The sequence below is a fragment of the Xyrauchen texanus genome, chromosome 19, assembly GCF_025860055.1.
Source record: "Xyrauchen texanus isolate HMW12.3.18 chromosome 19, RBS_HiC_50CHRs, whole genome shotgun sequence".
Taxonomy (NCBI): Eukaryota; Metazoa; Chordata; class Actinopteri; order Cypriniformes; family Catostomidae; genus Xyrauchen; species Xyrauchen texanus.
Window position 1 is genome coordinate 36,134,401 of NC_068294.1, and position 21,715 is coordinate 36,156,115.

Below are 21,715 nucleotides of genomic sequence, written 5' to 3' on the forward strand. Positions count from 1 at the left end.
CCTTGTAGTTTATTTTTCTTCTGGTTTATTGATAGCTTGCAAATAGATGCAGAAAGTATGTCTGATTTTTGTTGACGCATGCCATGATTTAACACCTGAAATTCAGTTGTGTGAAGCGCACAGTCTTTTATGTTTGTTCAACAATGGAAAGAAAAAAAGAAATAAATAAATAAAGAAAGAAAGAAAGAAAGAAAGAAAGAAAGAAAGAAAGAAAAAGGTTTCTGTTGTATTCAGTTGAATAATAGTAATAATCTGACACACTCTGAAGGTTTCAGATAAAAGACAAAGGCAGATATAGAATAAAATTAGAATTATTGGAGGTTGAAAAATTATAGAGTTTGTTCATCTTATTTCCATAGAGACCGGAGGGAGAGCACAAGAGAAAAAGGAAGCTGAAGGCAGATGACTAAGGCGAGAAGCATCATTTCTTTAGCGTACTGTGACTTATCTAGGGAAATGATACCACAGTGGATCAGAAGCTTGAGAATGTTAGAAAAGTGTCATGAAAGAGAAATAAACGGTTAGAATAAAGAAGCAAAAACAAAAGGCAAACTGTCCAAGACAGTGATTCTCTCTCACACCTTTTCACTTTCTATTTCTCACTTCATGTTTCTTATTTCTCACTTCTGTATCACTTGGACTCATTTAATGCACTCTTTGTTCAATCACTCAATTTTTATAATAACGTGAATGTTTTTGTGAGAAAAAAAAAAAGTACATTTTACACGTTCTGAAGAAAATGTGAGTGGTGTTCGCCCTTACAAAACTCACCACAATGATGCTATTGGTGTTGAGGGTTGTTGCAAGGCCATTCTATGCAGATGCTATAGTGTTTTGGGTGGTTGCTTACTGTCAAGTCAAAAGAGCTTACCCCCAATTTTCTACAATATTCTGCTCCATATTGCTCGGGTCCCACTTTCAATACAAATCTATGGGATTTTTGCATCCATTTTATTGACTGCCAAGTTAAAAGTACACCTCTTCTGGTATCATTAAAGGAATAGTTCCCCCAAAAATGAACATTCTCTCTTTATTCACTTACCCTGTTGACATCCCAGATGTATTACTGTCTTTCTTCAGCAGAACACAAATGAGCTAGATAGAGGAAGATAGAGCTCTATCAGGTCCATATAATGGAAATACACGGGTACCAGCATCAAAAGTCATATTTAGGCAGTAATAAAGTAATCCACACCACTCCAGTCAATCAATGAATGTCTTCTGAAGCAAATCGATACGTTTGTGAAAAAATAGACTTTGTGTAAAAATAAAATCTTATTAACTTTTAAAAAGGGCTTCCAGCCAGAAGCTGACACGAAGTGTAACGTTAGCGTAAGCGGTGCTTATTTACAGCAGAAGAATGAACATAACGCGAGTGTTCATCCATTTCAAATCACATCAGAGACCTGGATTGAAGCGAAATGTTAAGTTAAAAACGTTTTAATTATCGACATGTTTCTTACATAAACCTATCGATTAGTTTCAGAAGACATTCATTGATTGACTGGAGTCGTGTGGATTACTTTTATGCTGCCTAAATATAACTTTTGGACCTTCAAATTGCTGGCACCCGTGTATTTCTATTATAAGGACCTGACAGAGCTCTATCTTCTTCTAAAAATCTTCATTTGTGTTCTGCTGAAGAAAGACAGTCATACACATCTGAGATGGCATCAGAGTAAGTGAATAATGGGAGAATTTTCATTTCTGATGAACTATTCCTTTAATGTCCGTAACGCACAGCGAGATGAGTTCCATGCCCACATTTATGGGAATATTCTGGGTTCAATGCAAGTTAAGCTTATTCGACAGTATTTGTGGCATAATATTGATTAACACAAAAATAATTTTGACTTGCCCCTCTTTATCTTAAAAACAAAAAGCAAAAATCTGGGTTCCAGTGATGCACTTACAATGGAAGTCAATGGGGGCAATCCGTAAACGTTAAAATACTCAGTTTCAAAATTATAGCCACAAGACATAAACAATATGCATGTTAACATGATTTTAGTGTGATAAAATTGCTTACTAACCTTTTCTGTATAAAGTTATAGCCAATTTTACAACTTCATTGTCATGAATATGTAACGTGAACAAACAATAAAACCCCTAAAATTACTGTAAGAAATTTAAAGCGCTCTTTAAAATTTACAATTTGCAGTGCCTCAAATGCTGTCGATAAAGCATACTTGTGTTGAACCCAGAATATTCCTTAGTATCGTTCACCCAAAATTGAAAATTTGATCATGGAACAACATAAGGGTGAGTACATGATGACAGAATTCTTATTTTTGAGTGAACTACCCCTTTATATATAGCAATAGCTTGCCTCAGCAAACAACACTAAAATCCATGCTCACTACAGAGAATAAAAGATTAGATTTACTGCACAGGCAAAAGGGTGACTTCCACAAAAGATGTTGAGAACAGGTCATTCAGAAATATAATGCTCAACCCAGACTAATTTCCCAATGTAGCAATTTTTATTCAAATTTATTGCAGTCAATTTCTAGATTAAGGTACAATGACTTTTGTTTAGAGTTTAAAAAATGACCTTCAGCAGATTGTTTAAACTGCCTAGGCAGGTCAGCCTAAAACAACTGACACCCATGTAAGCTAACACTAGAGGGCAATATAAGATAATGAACTACAACATTAGATGTAAAGGAACCATGTATGTATAAAATAATAATAAACACTTGCATGCTCAAGAACATTTACATTGTCAAAATTTTGCAGCATTTTGTAACATTGTTTGTAAGAAGATTTCAAATGTTGATCTTAAAGTAATATTTCACCCTTTATTTGACATCTTTTCAATACAATGTAAGTTAATAGGGACTCACTTTCTTAAGTGACTTACACTCACTTAAGAAAATCACACCACAAAAGTTTTTTTAAATAATAATTATGCCACCTTCTTCTTCATAATGACTAAAGGGTGTTAAGAATGTGAATTAAAAGAACAGCTCTCCAAAGAAAATGAAAATGTGTTTAATCCTCAGCAATCCACTTCTCAGTCTCTGTGAGCAGTGACATGTCCGCTCAGGTTTCTTTATTCACATTAGTACCATTGGTGAGTGTAGAGTGCCCCCTCTGGTGAGATCACTCCATCGAGAGCTGCACACTGTCAGACTGTGTCTGTTGGTCATGTTTACGAGCTGAGAAAGTGAATAAGAAAAGGATTTGAGAATTACATTTCAGCTCTTGGGGAAAAGGTGTTAGATTGTCTGTCTCAGGTGCTGAAACAAAACATTAGGTACAACGTGCCTAAAGGCCCCCTGAGGTAAAAGGCACTTTTGATTTGATTTTCTCCCAACAACCTAAATAGCAACAAAAACTACCACAGTACTGTCCTTAACACCTTTTTGTCACTATGCACTTCAAAATTGTCCTGATACATGAGGTCATTGTGTGCAATTTCTAAAGATTGATTCTGAGGTAATTTGATCGAATATTTTTATGTATTTTTTATCCCCTTTTCTCACAATTTGGAATGCCCAACCACAAGGAGGTTACCCCATGTGACTCTAACCTCCCTAGCAACCGGGCCAATTTGGTTGCTTAGGAGACCTTGCTAGAGTCACTCAGCACACCCTGGATTTGAACTTGTGACTCAAGGGGTGGTAGTCAGTGTATATATACCCATGCCCACCATTTGATAGAATATTAGTAATTTTTAAAATGTTGCAAATTTATGAAAATCCCTGAAATTATCACATTTATTTTGAGACAGAATACTTGTTTGTTATTTTCATGGATGGAGAGTATTTGGGGTAAAACCTGTTGCAGGTGCTAAAAGCCCACATAAAACACATTAGATAGATTCTTAGATTTGTTATGAATAATGTTCAAAGTTGGCTCACATTGACTGATCCAATCACAATGGAGATTTATTTTGTGTATAGAATGGTTGAGATGTTATGAAATGCCAAATGTGATTGAAATTAACAGGAAATCGTGCACCATTTTCTGAAATAGTTATTTTGAATAAGCATTATCTTTATTTGTTGCTCCAAAACATATCTTGCTGTCACAAATGTATTTGCATAAGTTGACACATTTAGCCCAATAACTATTATCCCTATATTTACACTATATTACTAAAGCCCCCACCAGGGGGGACTTTTATCCCAAATAAGGGATAAAAGAATCCCTCCCCATCTTTAAAAATAATACAAATTTTAATCAAAACAAACTTCTGTTATTATTCTAATTTTTTTCACACATTGTGTTGCTTCATCAATAATCAATAAACTAAATGTATTTTTTTTTTCAATCGTGAAACACTCTGTGACCAGAAAAAAAGGTGAGTCTTTAGCCCTTTTGCACCCTACCCATATATCCTAAACTATGCATACTTAACATTTTCCCTGAAATATACACTTATACCAGCACTGGAATGAAAATGTTAATTTTCTGTTTATTACATGCGAAACTTGAGAAACACAGAGATCAATCAATGAGCAGTCGATACAGGAGACACCCATTGTTTGACTGAGGAAAAACGTGTGTATGTATTAAGGTCATTACCAGGTCATTTTAATAAAGTATGAAATCCCTTTGTAAAAAAAAAAAAAAAAGGATCTAATTCAAACAATCTATTTTCTGCATAACTGACTTCCCATCCCAAAACCCCATCACATGTTATGGTATAAAATATTTTGGTATGTATATGTTTTTGTCAAATTATTGATGTCAATTATTACTGCTAAAATCAATATAAATATTGGTTAAAAAAAAAATACATTGTTTTTGAGTTTGCATCCTTAAATAATTGATACCATGGTAAATGCAGTTTTCACCAGAACATATTTATTAGTTAATAAACTGTACTAGTATTTAGTTACTGAAATTGTAATAACTAATTAAATCAAACATAAATGATAGGCTAAAATGATCAAGAAGTGTAGTATTAAGTTTCTAGAAATTAGAATCATTTTGATTATTTAATTAATTATTTATTTTTATGTATTTTAGGACTGTGGGGTTAACACCAAGTTTCCACATTTCTATTGTAGTAACAACAATTGTAATAACTTTGGTATTTTGGCAAAAAAAAAAAAAATATATATATATATATATATATATATATATATATATATATATATATATATATATATATATATATTCGCTTCAGAGAATATTACATTTTCGTATAAAAATGGCTCACGCCCACCTAGGGAATACATTTCCAGTTGTTGTCTCAGTCTGACTTTCTGTAGGCTGTCGTAGAAGTTCGGTTCTGCTGAGGCTCCGACTGTCGGTGGCAGCGTAAATATGCGCATAATCTTCCTCTTATTTCTAATGAAAATAAAGAAATTATTCATGGCTAACAACACAGGACACTCACAACCCAAATCTTACTATACCGATACTTACTATGACATTATGCATTAGGCAGCATTTATTTAATATTGTTTACAGCATATTTTACTGTATAAACATATACACAATTAAATAAATTAATATAAAATAAAATGGACACTTACTTTCTGGCGTACATGAGCAGGGCGAAACTGACCAAAATAACCAGCAGGTAAACATTGGTGGCCTCATTCCAAGCTTCATGCACTGAATAATCCAGTGATTCCTCATTTGCCATCACACCGTATCCACCCATAATGATTTAATTATTATGCCTGGGTTCAAATGCCAAAAAAATGTTGCTCTATACTCGCATCTCAGTTGATTATTTTGGAGTTGAAAACAGCGACTGTACGAATTCATTTCCGGATGAGCAGAAATTATTCTGTAGTGCCCTTCAAAATAAAAGTCACCACGAAAAACATTTTTTTGACAATAACTGTTCTTTTATTATTAGCCAAGAGACCTAATCAAACACTTGTCTTAAAATGTATAACTGCATAAAGGACATGTCACTTAACGAGAGTGATAGCTAAATGGTATGGGATCTCGAGATTTCTGAAGATCCCCCAGGGTTTCGTCCCTGTAATAAATGCTGTACTGTTATTATCTGTTAACTATGAAGAACCAAAGAACACAAAATTAAAATAAAATATCTAAATAATTTAAAAAATATATTTAATACATAAATATATCAAATTATTACTAAATAATTAATTAAATAAATCAATAAATGTCCCTTGTTTTTTATTTTAGCAATAATTTGCAGCATTATTAGCATTATCTTTTGATTGATATTTCATTTAAATTTAAGCTTTGTGTATTTTCATTTTCAGAGTTATGGTTATCGACAGGATTGGGAAGGTTACTTTTAAAAAGTATTCCACTACAGATTACAGAATACATACTGTAATATGTAATTTGTTACATATTATGTTAGATTACTCAAGATCAAAATACTTTGGATTACTTTTTCAAAACTGGCAGATTTTTTCACTTGTTTTTGACTATAAACAAGTAAATAAATTAAGAAAATACACTTCACTGTAAAAATACATTCTCTGGAAAAAACTAAATATTTTATGCACTTGTAAATGTATCTTGTTTTAAGAATTTTTTGAAATTTTTGAAGGAAAACAATATTTCAATTCTCATTAAGAATAATATTTTTGCTCTAATAACAAAGGTTTTACTAGAGAAAAACATTATGCTCTAATTTGAATTTTCTTTAATTATCAAATATAATCACATCTGGTAACAGACACATATAAAGGCACGAAATAGCATTTTATCTTAGCATAAAGCTAAATGTTCACATTACATTTTACACAAGATTAACTATATCTGCTCCTCCAAACTTCAAAACCCCAGAGTGAAAATAACCACATCCTTTTCTGATTGTATGTGGATTCTGTTCAGAGAATGAGGCAGAAAATATATTATTTGTAGCTCCAGGAGGACATTGATTCTGTCTTCATCAAACGTGCCCTCACAGCTTCACAAGCAGTGTGTAGGCCATAAGGTAAGATTAAACAATATCATTTGATCGTTGTCAAAGCAGAGCTTTGTCATATGAAAATGTATGCATGAAAGGATACTGCATTTGTGTTAGAAATTACATTATTCTCATTATATATGGCCAGTGGTGTAATCTAGCTTACTTTATAAACTGTATACTGTGCTGAACATCCAGGCTAGGTGAGACTCAAAGGCTAACTTAAACACTAAAGACTTTATGCATCCCTGCCCATTTTAAATGGAACTGAAATCTTTGTACTATACGTGGATACATTGCATATACCTGTGCATCACATAGACTATACTGTACATAGCCTAACAAACACATTGGTCTGTTTGCCTTCAGGGACTCCTCTCAACAGCAGCTGCAAGTAGCAACAGAAGCCAAAAGACCCAGAACGGCTTTGAGAGAAGAGAAGCAGCAGAGGCTGTCTGAAGAGGTCTGTAACACCATCCTGGATCACACCAAAGCAAGGTTCTCTTTCACTGGCCACCTTGTGAGTGCTACCTTACCGCAAGCAGATATGTTTGAAAGGTAATGCCATTCATATCCTGATGAGGCTCTGAATGCCACTGTGAACACATACCCCATGCTGAACAAGGCAAAGCTCAAGACTCTCTCTGATCTATGAAAATCCTGAATTCAAGGGCTGCTGTGGGGCACTGGCACTGTTCCAGGTTCTCATGAGCTACAACCTCCAGGAGACATTCTCTGAGACTGTGACTCTGTTGAACTTCCTCATAACTACTCCCATGACAACAGCTGAAGCTGAGAGATGTTTCTCAACTTTGACACGAGTTAAGACATTCCTGCGAAATTCAATGAGCCAGGAACGTCTGAATGCACTGGCCATGCTTTCCATGGAGAGGGAACTAGTCCTCAACATGCCTGATTTCCTGATTAACACACACACACACACACACAAACCAAATCAGTTCAAAGTTGATGTTGTTTTAAATAGTTATTTTTCATTCATTCAAAAAAAAAAGATTAAAATTTATTTTTTTTACAAATATATACAATTGGCCAGAATATGGTTGTTCATATTTACAAAGCCATACAAATAGCTGTGTTTACCTTTCTAGAAATTATTTTCAAATGCTGTTTTCAGGCAAAATGTCTATCACTGTTCATGTTCATTTTCACAAATCTATACAAGAGGGCAGAATATGGAAGTCTATACAAATTGCTTATTACCAATATCTTGCATCAATGTTTTCAGTAGCCTCTATGCTCGCTTGTTGTGATTATGCTCTGGTGCACATATTTCCAATTCAACCATGAGGCCCAAGTAATTAATGTGTATATCAGAATTCTTTAGTTAAACTTGGCAGCACCTCATCATTCTGGTTTGGTCTTCAATGTGTAAAGCCAAGATGCACAGACCACACTAGGTCAAGCCTCACTTATTAATTCACTTATTTAGGACAACGTTACTTTGCTTTTATTAAGTAGCACATTGATGATATCCTACATTCCAGAAAATGTAGTTCTATAGATCCACTTCTCTCAACAATTTGTCTACTTGTATTTTCAGCTGATATTTCATTTGTTTATGGAAATGCAGATTGTTTATGCATTGTTGAGGAATGTGAAAGAACATCCTTGATTATTTGTACTGTGATAAATTATTTTGCTTTTGTAAGCCAATACTTTTGAGATCAGTCAATAAATGTTTCTGGTATTGACTTATATGCTGCCCCCGTCTTTATGTTGTTGCTGGACATATCTTTTTAAAAAAGTTGTCCTGTTTAGCTATTTTACATCACATAACATTGGATTAATGTAAGTAATGAATAAGTGGAATAATTAATTGTGGAGCCATGTCATTTTTGCTTATGAAGGCTAATGGATGCTAATTTCTTACATAGCTTTCCACCTGTAACTTATGTAGCTAGAGGGGAAATCAGTACCCATTGAATGGGTCACCTTAATCATTATCAGAAAAACTGCCCCCCCTGAGAATTTTTTCAGGAACCGCCACTGTTTGTAGATTTCTATGCAATGTTAAAGGCTACATTGATTGGTATTTCTTGTCAAAAATACCCTAACAGCATTAAAAACTTTGACAAGGCATGTAATCGTGTATTTATTGTATTTATGTTTCATCTGTCAGAGTGTTTCTAACTGTTTTTTGTTAAACTATAGAAATACAACTTAGCAACTCTATTAAGCTCCCATGGAAAAGTTCCTCAATGATGTCAAATCCACTTTTTCACTCATAACAGTGTGAACTTCTATGAATGAAACACGTCATAAGAAAGTGTTTCACTGCTGTTCAAACGCTCCTCAGATCACATCATTTATATTAATAAATGTTTACCAATAGAAAAGGCTAAATATGAAATTAAACAAATTACATTAAAATGCAAAGTAATCTCTTCAGTAATCAAAATAGTTTTTGAATGTAACTTTATTCTGATTACCAACTATTTAAATTGTAACTGTAGTGGAATACAGTTACTAATATTTAGTATTTTAAATACGTAATCCTGTTACATGTATTCCGTTACTCGCCAACGCTGGTTATCGCCACATCACTCGACAACGGGTGTCACCTTTAGTGATTTAATGATTAATTGAATGATTTTATATTTTTTAACGATTTTGTTATGTATTTAATGCTTTGATTTAAATGTGTATTTAATTATAAAAAAAATATATATTTTGCCTTCCATAGTTTACACTTTATTTTATACCAAATTCATTCATATATATATATATATATATATATATATATATATATATATATATATATATATATGTGTCTTCCAAAGCTTTGTTTATCTTATTTTCCTTCATTTTCATTTGATTTACTCACATTTAATGAATTTTAATGATTATTTTTTATTTTATTTTATTTAAACGCTTTATAAATACATACTTTTATTTTGACACTTTAAGATTCCATCTTGTGTTTATTGTGTCTTGCTTCTTTTCTTGCTATACCTTAAACAGGAAGTAAAATAAAATGCCATATAACGATTTTAGTGGTCAAACGGGCAGGAGGCGTGTCAGAATAATCCTCGATGATTGGTAGCGCTCTTTAACAGCTGAAACTTTCATTGCTTGTTGTCCGTCCCCTACAGAACAAACGCAGCAAGATTGCACGACAAAGTTTCACAATGTCGTTACGAGGCATTTTAAAGGTTATATACATCGCACTAATTTTGGGTCACTGGTAAGGCATTGAATTAATATGTTGAAATGTGGCGCATTCCTGTAGTTCTTGTAAATGTCATCATCATCTAATATCAAGCATGCAAAACATACGTCAGTTGCACCTCATATTGCATGCCATAAATACAATTAGCCTAAAAGTAAGTTAGTTTTTCAAAATATGTTGTGCATCTAATGTACAAGCAAAGAAAATTAAGAAAATGAAGTCAAATGTGGAAAACCAATACTTAATATACTTTGTCAATTAAAATCTGAACTTATGTATTGCATTTAAACAATAATTAATAACCCTGTCTTGTCTTATTTGCAGCCTTCGCTTATTCTTGCCAGCAAAGTTTGTCAAAAAATCCCAGCCACTCACACATGCCACAGTAGCAGCAGTTCAGAGGGCATCAGCCGGTATCCTGTGCCAAACAAGAAAAACCTGCCTTTTAATATTGTGGAGCTGATGGAAGAGGTTGAACAGAAGGTAAGGCATCCACAAATCCACATTGCATGTGTATGCCACTGAATCAGTTGTAATACAAGATGTTCATCCACAGGGAGGGTTCTTGCCCATCGTCCTGCAGAATTTGGGGCATTCTTCTCTTATTACAATGCCCTCATGAACAAGGAAAGTGGTGAGGCCTTTTTTCCATGCATCATGGTAGCTAATGGCTTCTTTTATAATTTAATCAATGCACATGGTCTATTATTATATTTCGATTTTGCCTGGATTCAGTGGTTGGAAGATGAGATTTAGATGTTTAGTATTAACCAGATGGATATGTGATACATGTTTGATTTTATGCTTGTAACAGGTGGTCTGTCAAAAGCGGATGAGGGAACTGATCGTTGTCGCAACCAGTGCTCACAATCACTGCCTGTACTGTGTAGTATCTCACAGTGCATTGCACCGCATCTATTCAAAAAACCCTATGCTAGCTGACCAGGTGCCTGACATATTATGAGAAAATAAATCTAAATTTGACATGTTTAAACATGTTTTATTTTTCTGCCTTTTTATCCCTCAACTACCATAAAATAATATTAAATGGTATAGTAAGCTTTGAGGCAATAATGAAAATGAGTAGGATTATAACTGACTTTACTGGCACTATCTTGCCCCACAGGTGGCAGTTAATTACAAGGTTGCAGAGCTAACTTCTCGTGAGCGAGCCATGCTTGACTTTGCGCTGACAGTCTGCAAGAGCGAAACAATAACTGAAGAACATTTTAGCACCCTGGAGACTCACGGTTTTGACAGAGAAGATATTTGGGACATTGCTGCATTCTTTGCAATGTCCAACCGCTTGGCTCACCTGACTGATATGAGACCTAATTCAGAATTTTACAACATGGGCAGAGTGCCAAGAGACAAACCAAAAGCCTCTGATGGGCAGGTGAAATAGACACATATCATGCTCTGGATAAATTATAATATTTTATGAGAAAAGATCCTTTTAAAATGTGAAATGATAACATTTTGTAAAATTTGCCTTGTAAAATCTCACCCCAAGTGCCTTATCTGACACTTTCACTACTGTATGCACATTCCGGTTTTGTAGTATTGAAATTCATATTAAAATACTGTGGTATCCTGTGTAGATACTACTGTTTATTTAATCTGAATCCCATTAGTCCATTTTTGGTATTGTATTTTGTTCGTTGTTTCTTTCTCAATCCTCACAAATTTGGAAGTACTCTTTGGCTTTTCTTGTACTTTTATTTGTTTGATGGGGATTATGATTTTGTGATTGGTAACACTTTACGATAAGGTTGTATAAGTTAACATATGCACATGTAATTTATTACATTCCAAATTAGGTGAATTATGAATTAATGTAGAAATCAACATAAACAAGATTTTTAAAAATTCTCTAAAAGTAGCCTATTGTTCATTCCTAATTCATGGTAACTATTGTGTAATGTTAATGTAGGTACTGACAGGGATGTTAGATCTAGTCTCCCAATACATTTCTCCATCAGAAGATATTGAAGTAAAAGCAAAAATAGGAGTTCTGGTCAACATTCACTTGCATTGTTTGGATGTACAGAGCTGAGATATCCTTCTAAAAATCTTTGTTTGTGTTCTGCAGAAGAAAGAAATTCATACACAACTTTCTTATATCACATGATGCATTTGTGGCTGAAATCGAGTTCATCTTCTGGTCATTGAGTCCTCGACTCGAGCATACAGGCCTGTGAACACATTTTGTAACAAAAGATTTTTGTTTGCTGGTTTTATGCAAGTGTATATTACTTTATGTAAAATATAAATAAATATTTTGGTTTTAAAATAAAGATTTAATTAAAGACCCCATTAAATCAAAACTAAAGTGTTGCTGCTAAATATACACTCACCTAAAGGATTATTAGGAACACCATACTAATACTGTGTTTGACCCCCTTTCGCCTTCAGAACTGCCTTAATTCTACGTGGCATTGATTCAACAAGGTGCTGAAAGCATTCTTTAGAAATGTTGGCCCATATTGATAGGATAGCATCTTGCAGTTGATGGAGATTTGTGGGATGCACATCCAGGGCACGAAGCTCCCGTTCCACCACATCCCAAAGATGCTCTATTGGTTTGAGATCTGGTGACTGTGGGGGCCATTTTAGTACAGTGAACTCATTGTCATGTTCAAGAAACCAATTTGAAATGATTCGAGCTTTGTGACATGGTGCATTATCCTGTTGGAAGTAGCCATCAGAGGATGGGTACATGGTGGCCATAAAGGGATGGACATGGTCAGAAACAATGCTCAGGTAGGCCGTGGCATTTAAACGATGCCCAATTGGCACTAAGGGGCCTAAAGTGTGCCAAGAAAACATCCCCCACACCATTACACCACCACCAGCCTGCACAGTGGTAACAAGGCATGATGGATCCATGTTCTCATTCTGTTTACGCCAAATTCTGACTCTACCATCTGAATGTCTCAACAGAAATCGAGACTCATCAGACCAGGCAACATTTTTCCAGTCTTCAACTGTCCAATTTTGGTGAGCTCTTGCAAATTGTAGCCTCTTTTTCCTATTTGTAGTGGAGATGAGTGGTACCCGGTGGGGTCTTCTGCTGTTGTAGCCCATCCGCCTCAAGGTTGTGCGTGTTGTGGCTTCACAAATGCTTTGCTGCATACCTCGGTTGTAACGAGTGGTTATTTCAGGCAAAGTTGCTCTTCTATCAGCTTGAATCAGTCGGCCCATTCTCCTCTGACCTCTAGCATCAACAAGGCATTTTCGCCCACAGGACTGCCGCAAACTGGATGTTTTTCCCTTTTAACACCATTCTTTGTAAACCCTAGAAATGGTTGTGCGTGAAAATCCCAGTAACTGAGCAGATTGTGAAATACTCAGACCGGCCCGTCTGGCACCAACAACCATGCCACGCCCAAAATTGCTTAAATCACCTTTCTTTCCCATTCTGACATTCAGTTTGGAGTTCAGGAGATTGTCTTGACCAGGACCACACCCCTAAATGCATTGAAGCAATTGCCATGTGATTGGTTGATTAGATAATTGCATTAATGAGAAATTGAACAGGTGTTCCTAATAATCCTTTAGGTGAGTGTGTATGTATATGTGTGTATATATATATATATATATATATATATATATATATATATATATATATATATATTTGTGTCCTTAAAGTTAGCTTTAACAAAGCCATACACACACACAACCATTTTCCACTGTGCTGCTTCTCGTGCCATAACAAGTGTTCAGCTGGACTGCTGAAGAAACTAAAAAGTGATCAATACACAGTCCAACCATGTGTCCACTGTGACCCGCTTTGGTGCTGATGGTTTTCAGACAGTCCCTTACCACACCCTCCATATTTTAGCACAATGTAAGAACGTTTTAGAAGGTCCCTTACCCACCATAGGCACACTTTCCAACTAATATCAAGAATTAAATAAAAGGAGCTAGCGCATGCAATGCTAGGTAAAGAGAAATGTCCGAAAAATGCAGCATCTTACATTCGTTTATGTGAACCTGGAGCTATTAACACGATTCGACAATAGAGGTCTCTGTTGCCCTAAACATTACAAATGTACAGTTCTATACTTCTAATTTGTAATTTGTACTCATGACAGAAACAATCTCGTGATCCAGCAGAAAACGATCTGCAAACCAGTGGTTGAGAAACCCTGTGGTATTGTACGTACTTCTGAACATAGATAAAACATAGGCAAAATCATAATGTCACATAGTGCCTGAGAAATTTCGTCCAATCAAATACTTTCTAGATCGAGAACGCGCCCTCCCCTCTAACTGGCGCAGATGAGGCATTCGCAGGGCGCTTTGAAGGGAGCATAATAATCCATGCTGTAGGTTTGTTCCAAAACAAAAAAGGGGTTCTTAATGGCAGTTACCACTTTTCAGCCCTCTGAAGCTCTCAATTTGGAGGGTAATTGTTTTAAAAGGGAATATGATGTGAGGAAAGTGGCTGGAGTTTGTTTTTATGTTTAGTGCAGGCCTTTTTCTGAGTTTTCTTGGGAATGACAGCATGATTAAGTCATCTTTTTAGAGCTATTCTGCTTGAAGTCCAAAAACCCAGAAGAGAATTCGCCATGGATTCCGTCTGGATTTTCCAATGGGTTTTTATAATGGGCTTTTTGAACTTATGAGAAAAATAAGGTCTGTGGTAAACATTACCTGACGATACGTAGATGCTTTACAACATAAATTACACAGTCATACCGCAAACTTGAATATTGAAGCCCTGAAAGAAATGGTTAAAAAAATGCATATTCAAAATTCACATTTGAGGTATGAATGTGTGTATTTTATGTTGTAGAAAAAAAAGTCCATGTTTCGTCAAGTAATGTTTACCACAGACCTTATTTTACTCATTAGTTCAAAAACCCAATTATAAAACCATAGGAAAATCCAGAAGGGACCCATGGCAAAATAGACTTCCGGGTTCACCTACAAATTGATGTCATGACTGAACAGCTCTATAGACCTTATTCAAAGCAGCGCTATATTTGACTAGACAATGAGGCTGTGAGTGACAGATGTACAGTCTCTTCAATAGGTTGTACTGTTTTACAACAAAACATTGAAAAGACTGTACATCTTTCCAAGAACATTCAGTAGATAAAAAATCAGATGTGATCTTGGAGCTTTTTACAGCTTTATACCATGCTTGCCATTGAAGAGATCCTCGTTGTCATTCCCATTAAAGGTGAAAGATGGTGCTACCATGAACAAGGTCCATTCTTTGTGTTTTGTGTATTACGATTCAAAACATTTATTTATTGTAATCGTTTACTCACTTGTTTCTCATTCATCTGCAGACTTCTTTTCACAACGGCTCCAACCTTGTTTTAAGCAAAGACTTGCAACGCGCTGTGTGCGTTTGTGGGCTGGTTATGTATTAAAGTTGTCAGTAAGATCATCGTTTGATTCGCAATTCAGCAGACAAGTGGTTGGACTGAGTATTGATCACTTTTCAATTTCTTCAGCAGTCTGGCTAAACACCCACTATGGCACAAGAAGCAGCACGGTGGAAATGGTTTGTGTATGTGGGGCTTTGTAAACTAAAGTCTTTAAATAATTTAAAGGCATGAGCTGTTGGACATGTGTGCCCCAATTTCATCATGTTTCAGTAGGAAATACATCAACAGGTTAAAGTAAACTGCTCGTCAAGACACTTCACGAGGACTTTAAAGTTTTGACTAATGGTACGTTCACAAACAACGCGAAGCGAGTGTTTCACGTGGCACGATTACATGTATGTCAATGCAAAGATGTGAATGGACACAAATTTGCACCAGGCTGAGCAAATGAAGCGAATGACGAGACTCGAACATGCGAAATCGCTTCATTCGTGTATAATACGCGTGAGTTTAAATATTTTCAACTCGAGCGAGAAATTCACAATCTGGAAAAATGGATGAAAAAATTGTTGTAGCAGCGTGTGGGCACCGGAATTGTATGACACAACATCATACATGTACAGAGACCGGACGAAAAAAGACATCGCTTGGAGGAAAGTGAGCAAGGAAGTTGGACTACCTGGTAAGTTCTAAAAATATGCACGTCTACTTGATTCTATTGGTTGTACTTTACTATGAACCAAGTCGTAGAATCCCCTCATCCTGTCCTTTTCCAGAAGAGAAGGGCGAATTCTCACGGGTTCGCTTTAGTCATGAGAACGCAAGTTTAAACACAAATTTATAATCCATCGGTCAAACTCGAGTGAGAAATGCTAGGTGAAATCTTTCTTCGCGTTGTATGTGAATGCACCATTACATGACCATTTTCCACCCACTGCTAATAATTACCTCATAGGCTGGTGGAGGTGAAGTCGGGACGGGTCCGTAGTTTGCTGGCATCACAGGCAGGAATGAACTACCAGGATGTGGAAATGCAGAGGGGTCCATTTGGCCCACAAACACAATATTGTTAACAGGCAAATTTGTGTTCATGTAACTGACCATGGCAGTACTTCTTGACTGAGAGAGAGACAGAGAACCATTGTGAGAAGTTTATCATGCATGGGATCTTATTTAATCTGATTCGGTGTGTATTGATGAGTTTTACCTTTGGCCTGCAGCAGCAGAAACAAGATGATGAGGCAATGATAATAGAGAAAATTAAGGCCAGACTATCGCAGACCACAAAGACAACCAAAGTAAAACCCTAAGTCAGCATTAGAGGCAGGATGATTAATAAACAAAGTGGTTGCTAGACATTTATTTATGTATTTATATGTATTGCCATGTCATCATCACTGGCTATTTTCATGGCAAGATCAAGGTAATTTTAAAAGTAATATACACAATATATAATACAGTAATATACTCAATGAACATTATATAAGATCTTTCATTTCAATATTTGATTAAATAAAAGAAATTTTCCCAGGTGAAAATTTTTTGAAAAACAGTACAAAAGACAAATTAGTAATAAGCTGAATAACATTACACTGCTGTAAAATAATATTAGCAATTTTATACTTTTTTTGTAAATACTCGGAAAAAAATGGGGGAACAAAGAACAGGTGCAAAAACTTGGCAAACAATAAAAAAACAAGAGGCTTTCAAAGTAAAAGCTGAGTGTGTTCAACATGAACACACCACTTACCCAATAGACCAGGTTAATGCGGAGGGAGGTAGCAGCCATTGCAATGTTTACATAGTTGAGAACTTGTGCGGTTTTGACCTACAATAAGGAAGATCTGGTTCAAAAACAGTTACCGCAAAATGCTCTTTAAACAAAATATGCATAATAAGAAGAAGAACTAAAGTTTCATTCAAATATACAAAATGAGATGTCAAATTCAGACTAACCAGACACAGGTTATGTTTGATTGCAGCAGAGACTGTTATGGCTCCAGTTAAAATGCACTGCAGAAAAGGACTTTATTTCATCATTTGCTCACTGCACAATGTACTGTAGTGCAAATATTGAAATGAATGACTTACAAAGACTGGTGACCACAAATGGAACAAAAATCTTTGCCAGATTATAAAACCTGTTCCTATTAAAGCTGTCAATATTTCCAAAATCTGTGAAAAAAAGAAATAAGATTCTATCCATTTATTCATACACTTTGAAAGCATAAGCACTTTAAAGCAAAATTCCTTCTAGAACAGTGTTGTTTACCCCAAAAACCAGTGGCTTGATTTTCAGGAATCTAGAAACATCATTCGGCTGCTGCTGATAAACCGGAGTGGCTATCATCACATCGGAGGGTTTTGGCGCGTCTGGAGACATACAGAGAGTATCATGTCATGACATGCTTTCTTCATGTGAGCCAAAGATTAGGTAGTGCAAGGAAACCAACTGTCACTGTTCACTTTAGTTTTCAAAGCTGAGAATCAAGTACAATACGCCAAGAGCCCCTAGATGTAGGATATTTATGTGGTCGTCATTTAGAAAACACTTTTTATCTAAAGCAATTCACATATACAGTATATAAAACGCATGTGTGTTTAGTTACAGAACAGAAAAAGACAGTGACACCCCTACCTGCACAAAGAGTATGCACACTACCTTTTGCAACACCAGTATTTCAATATAAACCCTGCAGGTGGAGGGAGGGTGTGTAATATGATCATTTAACCTTTTATCATTTCTGTCATAACCGGTTATATGTAACAACAATTGTGCTATAATGTTAATTTCCACAAAAATGTATTTAAACAAACAAAAAAAAGCATAAATGGGGTTACAGTGAGGCACTTACAATGGAAGTCAAATGTAAAAATATTTACTTTCAAAAGTATATAGCAAAAGACATAAACAATATGCGTGTCAAAATGATTTAATGATATAAAATATACATTTTTAAATTTAAAGTGTTTTGAAATAATAAGTAAGCATACACACAATATTATCTATAGTTAGGCCTATATTATAATATCCAAATATTGTTTATTGAATTATTTTATTTCTAATTACATTCCCTGCCTTTTCCTTATGTTAGAAGTTGATAACATTTCTTCTTTCACTTGTTTCCACTGGAGCTTTAATGGAGTATTAAAGGTATAGTTCACTCAGATCATTTACTCACCCTCATGCCATCCCACGTGTATGGCTTTATTTCTTCTGCAGAACACAAACAATGATTTTTAGAAGAATATTTCAGCTCTGTTGGTCCATACAATGCATTGAATGATGGCCAAATCATTGTGGATCCAAAAAGCACATAAAGCCGGCATAATCCATACGACTCCAGTGGTTAAATCCATATCTTCAGAAGTGATATGATCGATATGGGTAAGAAACAGATCAGTATTTCAGTCCTTTTTTCTCTCCTTATAAATCTCCACTTTCACTTCCACATTTTTATTATTTTGATTTTGGTAATCCGCATTATTCGTGCATATCACCAACTGTGCAGGGAGGAGAATTTATTTAATTTATATTGATTTATTAATTTAACCACTGGAGTCGTATGGATTACTTTTATGATGCCTTTGATCATTTTTTTTAGCTTCAAAGTTCTGGTCACCATTCACTTGCATTGTATGGACCTACAGAGCTGAGATATTCTTCTAAAAATCATCGTTTGTGTTCAGTAGAAGAAAGAAGGTCATAAACATCTGGGATGGCATGAGGGTGAGTGAGTAAATGATGAGAGAATTTTCATTTTTGTGTGAACAACTATCCCTTTAACATTCTCAAGTGAGGGCAGATCGCATGTTTGCTGATTAAAGAGGTGCTACTGCTGATGCAGATTGCTCAAAAATGATTTAATAAAGATGTTTGACTTAAATCCCATTTTTTGTAATCCGTGCAATTATTATGATACATATGCCAGGCGGAGAATATTTCAGAGAGAAAGTCTCTCTCGTTTAGAGTTTCAAATGAAAGTTCGTTAAGAGCAAGTTCAATCCTGCCAATGTTCTCTTCCTCATAAACCTCAATCGTGTGAGCTACACAACTTAATTATGCCACAGAACAACAGAAAAGTCACAGCACATCTTTAACAGAAAATATATATTAATGAAGGTGTTGTGTGATCTGGACAATGCATACTTTGTTGGCTTTATACCAGAAACGTTACTGCACATAACTTCATCAACATTTCACTATGTTGAAAGTAAGCCAAAGGCATCAAATCGATTTGTATTCAAGAAGACATATCAATCATACATAAGAGTATCTTTTGTTTAGATTTATGAGGTGGAAACGCGTTAACCGTGGCAATTCTATTGGCCAGGAATCGGCATCGTGTCTCGTGAAAGTCTCGTGTTTGATTAGGCCTGCCGCACGACTCAAAATGCAGTGTTACAAATAAAGACTTATATCCTAGTAATTTGTTGTGGTGTGTTTCCTTCATGTTTTCTTGTTTGATTTGCTAATTAGCGTTCTCTACAACTAGATATGTGGGAGATAGATCTCGTCTCATGTTAGAACGACACGTGTGGTCAAACTAGACGTCAAAAATCCAAATTAGCAAATTAATCAATAGAGAATACTTTACCTTGATGTTGATGTTGCTCTTGTCTTGGGTCTTACCATTTTCATGACTTTCACTGTGTGAGAAGACTCCACCTTTCCACTGTAAAAAAAAAAAACAGACGTCATAATGAAACTTCTCCACAACAAACATTGTGTTTGTTTCAACACAACTCTTTCCTGAGGATATAGTTTTATGTAGAAGTGTATTTTATGACTAAAATAAAAGAAATGTGATTTTTCAACTTATTGAGATGTCTGTTTTAGATCTTTTCATCTGGAAATAATCACAATCTAATTTACATTTGCTAAACATCTGAAAAAGATCAGAATGACCAACATTAAATAAATGTCCCATGTGGGTTGCCCACAGTAAATCCTCATGTGGGCCCAAATGGGCAAAACGACTATGGGTCCCGCATGGACTAACCCACTGGGGGCCTGTGTGGGTTTTCTGTAGGCAAGCCCACAGTGGGCTTGCCTACAGAATGCCCACATGGGGCCTCAAAGGGTTTGCCCTTGCCCACACTGTCCCACAGAAAACCCACACTTACCCACAGTGGGCCCGCACTGGCATGTTTGCTGGGAAAGGCATCTGCTGAATGTCTTATTGACATCCGAGAGGATACGTCTTATAGACGTATTGAAGATGAGCAAACAACATTAAAAAAAACATGTCTTCCAGATGTAATCACGGACATCATATAGACGTCTAGGTGATGTATGTGTGATTTTAGGGTCAGAACAAACCAGAATGAACACAAATTCAGAAAGGATATTATTATTATTTTATTTATTTTACACAAGATTGTAGTTTTCACAGGCCATACCCAGACTTTGGGTATTCAACTGAAAATCCATTATAAAAATACTAATTATTATATTAAAAGTAAGATTACCTAAAGAAAGAGTGAAATAAACATAAATGAAATTGTGTCAGTGAAAATCATGAAATATGAGTCAAGTGATGTTTGAAGAAACAAAATTTAATCAATAAGGCATGAGAGGCCATGCAATGTGTTCTTAGGCACAACATGAATCAGAGTGCCTGCAACCCCTTCAGCCGTGACTAAATTCACATTATGGCACGGCCTTGAATACCTTATTGCTTTTATAAAGCGGTCACCACATAGTAAAAATATTAAGGACACAGATGTTCATAAAACATTATATTTTAAGTAAAATCATTAAACCCATGCTTATACTAGAAAATACAGTCCCTGGCAGTAAACAGAACATTGCTAGGCAACAAGGGTAACTGTCAGCTATGGGTGCTGCAGAGTGATACAAATAGAAGTTCTGTGAAGTGGTCAGAGCTGTTGACCAATCAGCATCAAGGACCGGATCTAGCTGTTTTATGCACACACACACACACACATATATACAGATAATGTACAGATTTTGCTCTTATGAAAATAAACTGGTACTTTTATTCACCAAGGTGGCATTCAACTGATCACAATGTATAGTTAGAACATTAATAACGTGAACAATTATCATTACAATTAAAAAATATATATCAGAACTTACACTACTTCAAAGAGTTCTCATCAAAAATCCTCCATGTGCAGCAATGACAGCTTTGCAGATCCTTGCCATTCTAGCTGTCAGTTTGTCCAGATACTCAGGTGACATTTCACCCCACACTTCCTGTAGCACTTGTCATAGATTGTCGGGCACTTCTCACACACCTTACAGTCTAGCTGATCCCACAAAAGCTCAATGGGGTTAAGATCCAAAACACT

The 21,715-nt window shown here is 35.5% G+C and overlaps 1 protein-coding gene and 1 pseudogene across 1 annotated transcript; one reads left to right on the forward strand and one right to left on the reverse strand.

The window, feature by feature from the left end:
- Window positions 1-2,470: 2,470 nt before the first annotated feature.
- Window positions 2,471-6,275, reverse strand: LOC127660104 (small integral membrane protein 19). The gene is made up of 3 exons (XM_052150186.1): window positions 5,493-6,275; window positions 5,180-5,304; window positions 2,471-3,161 (listed from the first exon to the last, which is right to left on the reverse strand). The coding sequence occupies exons 1-3, from the start codon at window positions 5,621-5,623 to the stop codon at window positions 3,106-3,108; spliced, it is 312 nt and encodes a 103-aa protein (XP_052006146.1). The 5' UTR covers window positions 5,624-6,275; the 3' UTR covers window positions 2,471-3,105.
- A 3,387-nt stretch (window positions 6,276-9,662) lies between these two features.
- On the forward strand, window positions 9,663-11,534 carry LOC127659412 (uncharacterized; annotated as a pseudogene).
- Window positions 11,535-21,715: the final 10,181 nt, after the last annotated feature.

What these genes read in the sequence shown, in the direction of transcription:
- LOC127660104 (XM_052150186.1), bottom strand. Translation starts at nt 5,623, where the DNA reads ATGGGTGGATACGGTGTGATGGCAAATGAGGAATCACTGGATTATTCA. An exon ending in CTGCTCATGTACGCCAGAAA is followed by an intron (nt 5,305 to 5,492) that starts GTAAGTGTCCAT and finishes TATTTTCATTAG; the next exon opens with AAATAAGAGGAAGATTATGC. An exon ending in ACTGGAAATGTATTCCCTAG is followed by an intron (nt 3,162 to 5,179) that starts GTGGGCGTGAGC and finishes TCACTTTCTCAG; the next exon opens with CTCGTAAACATGACCAACAG.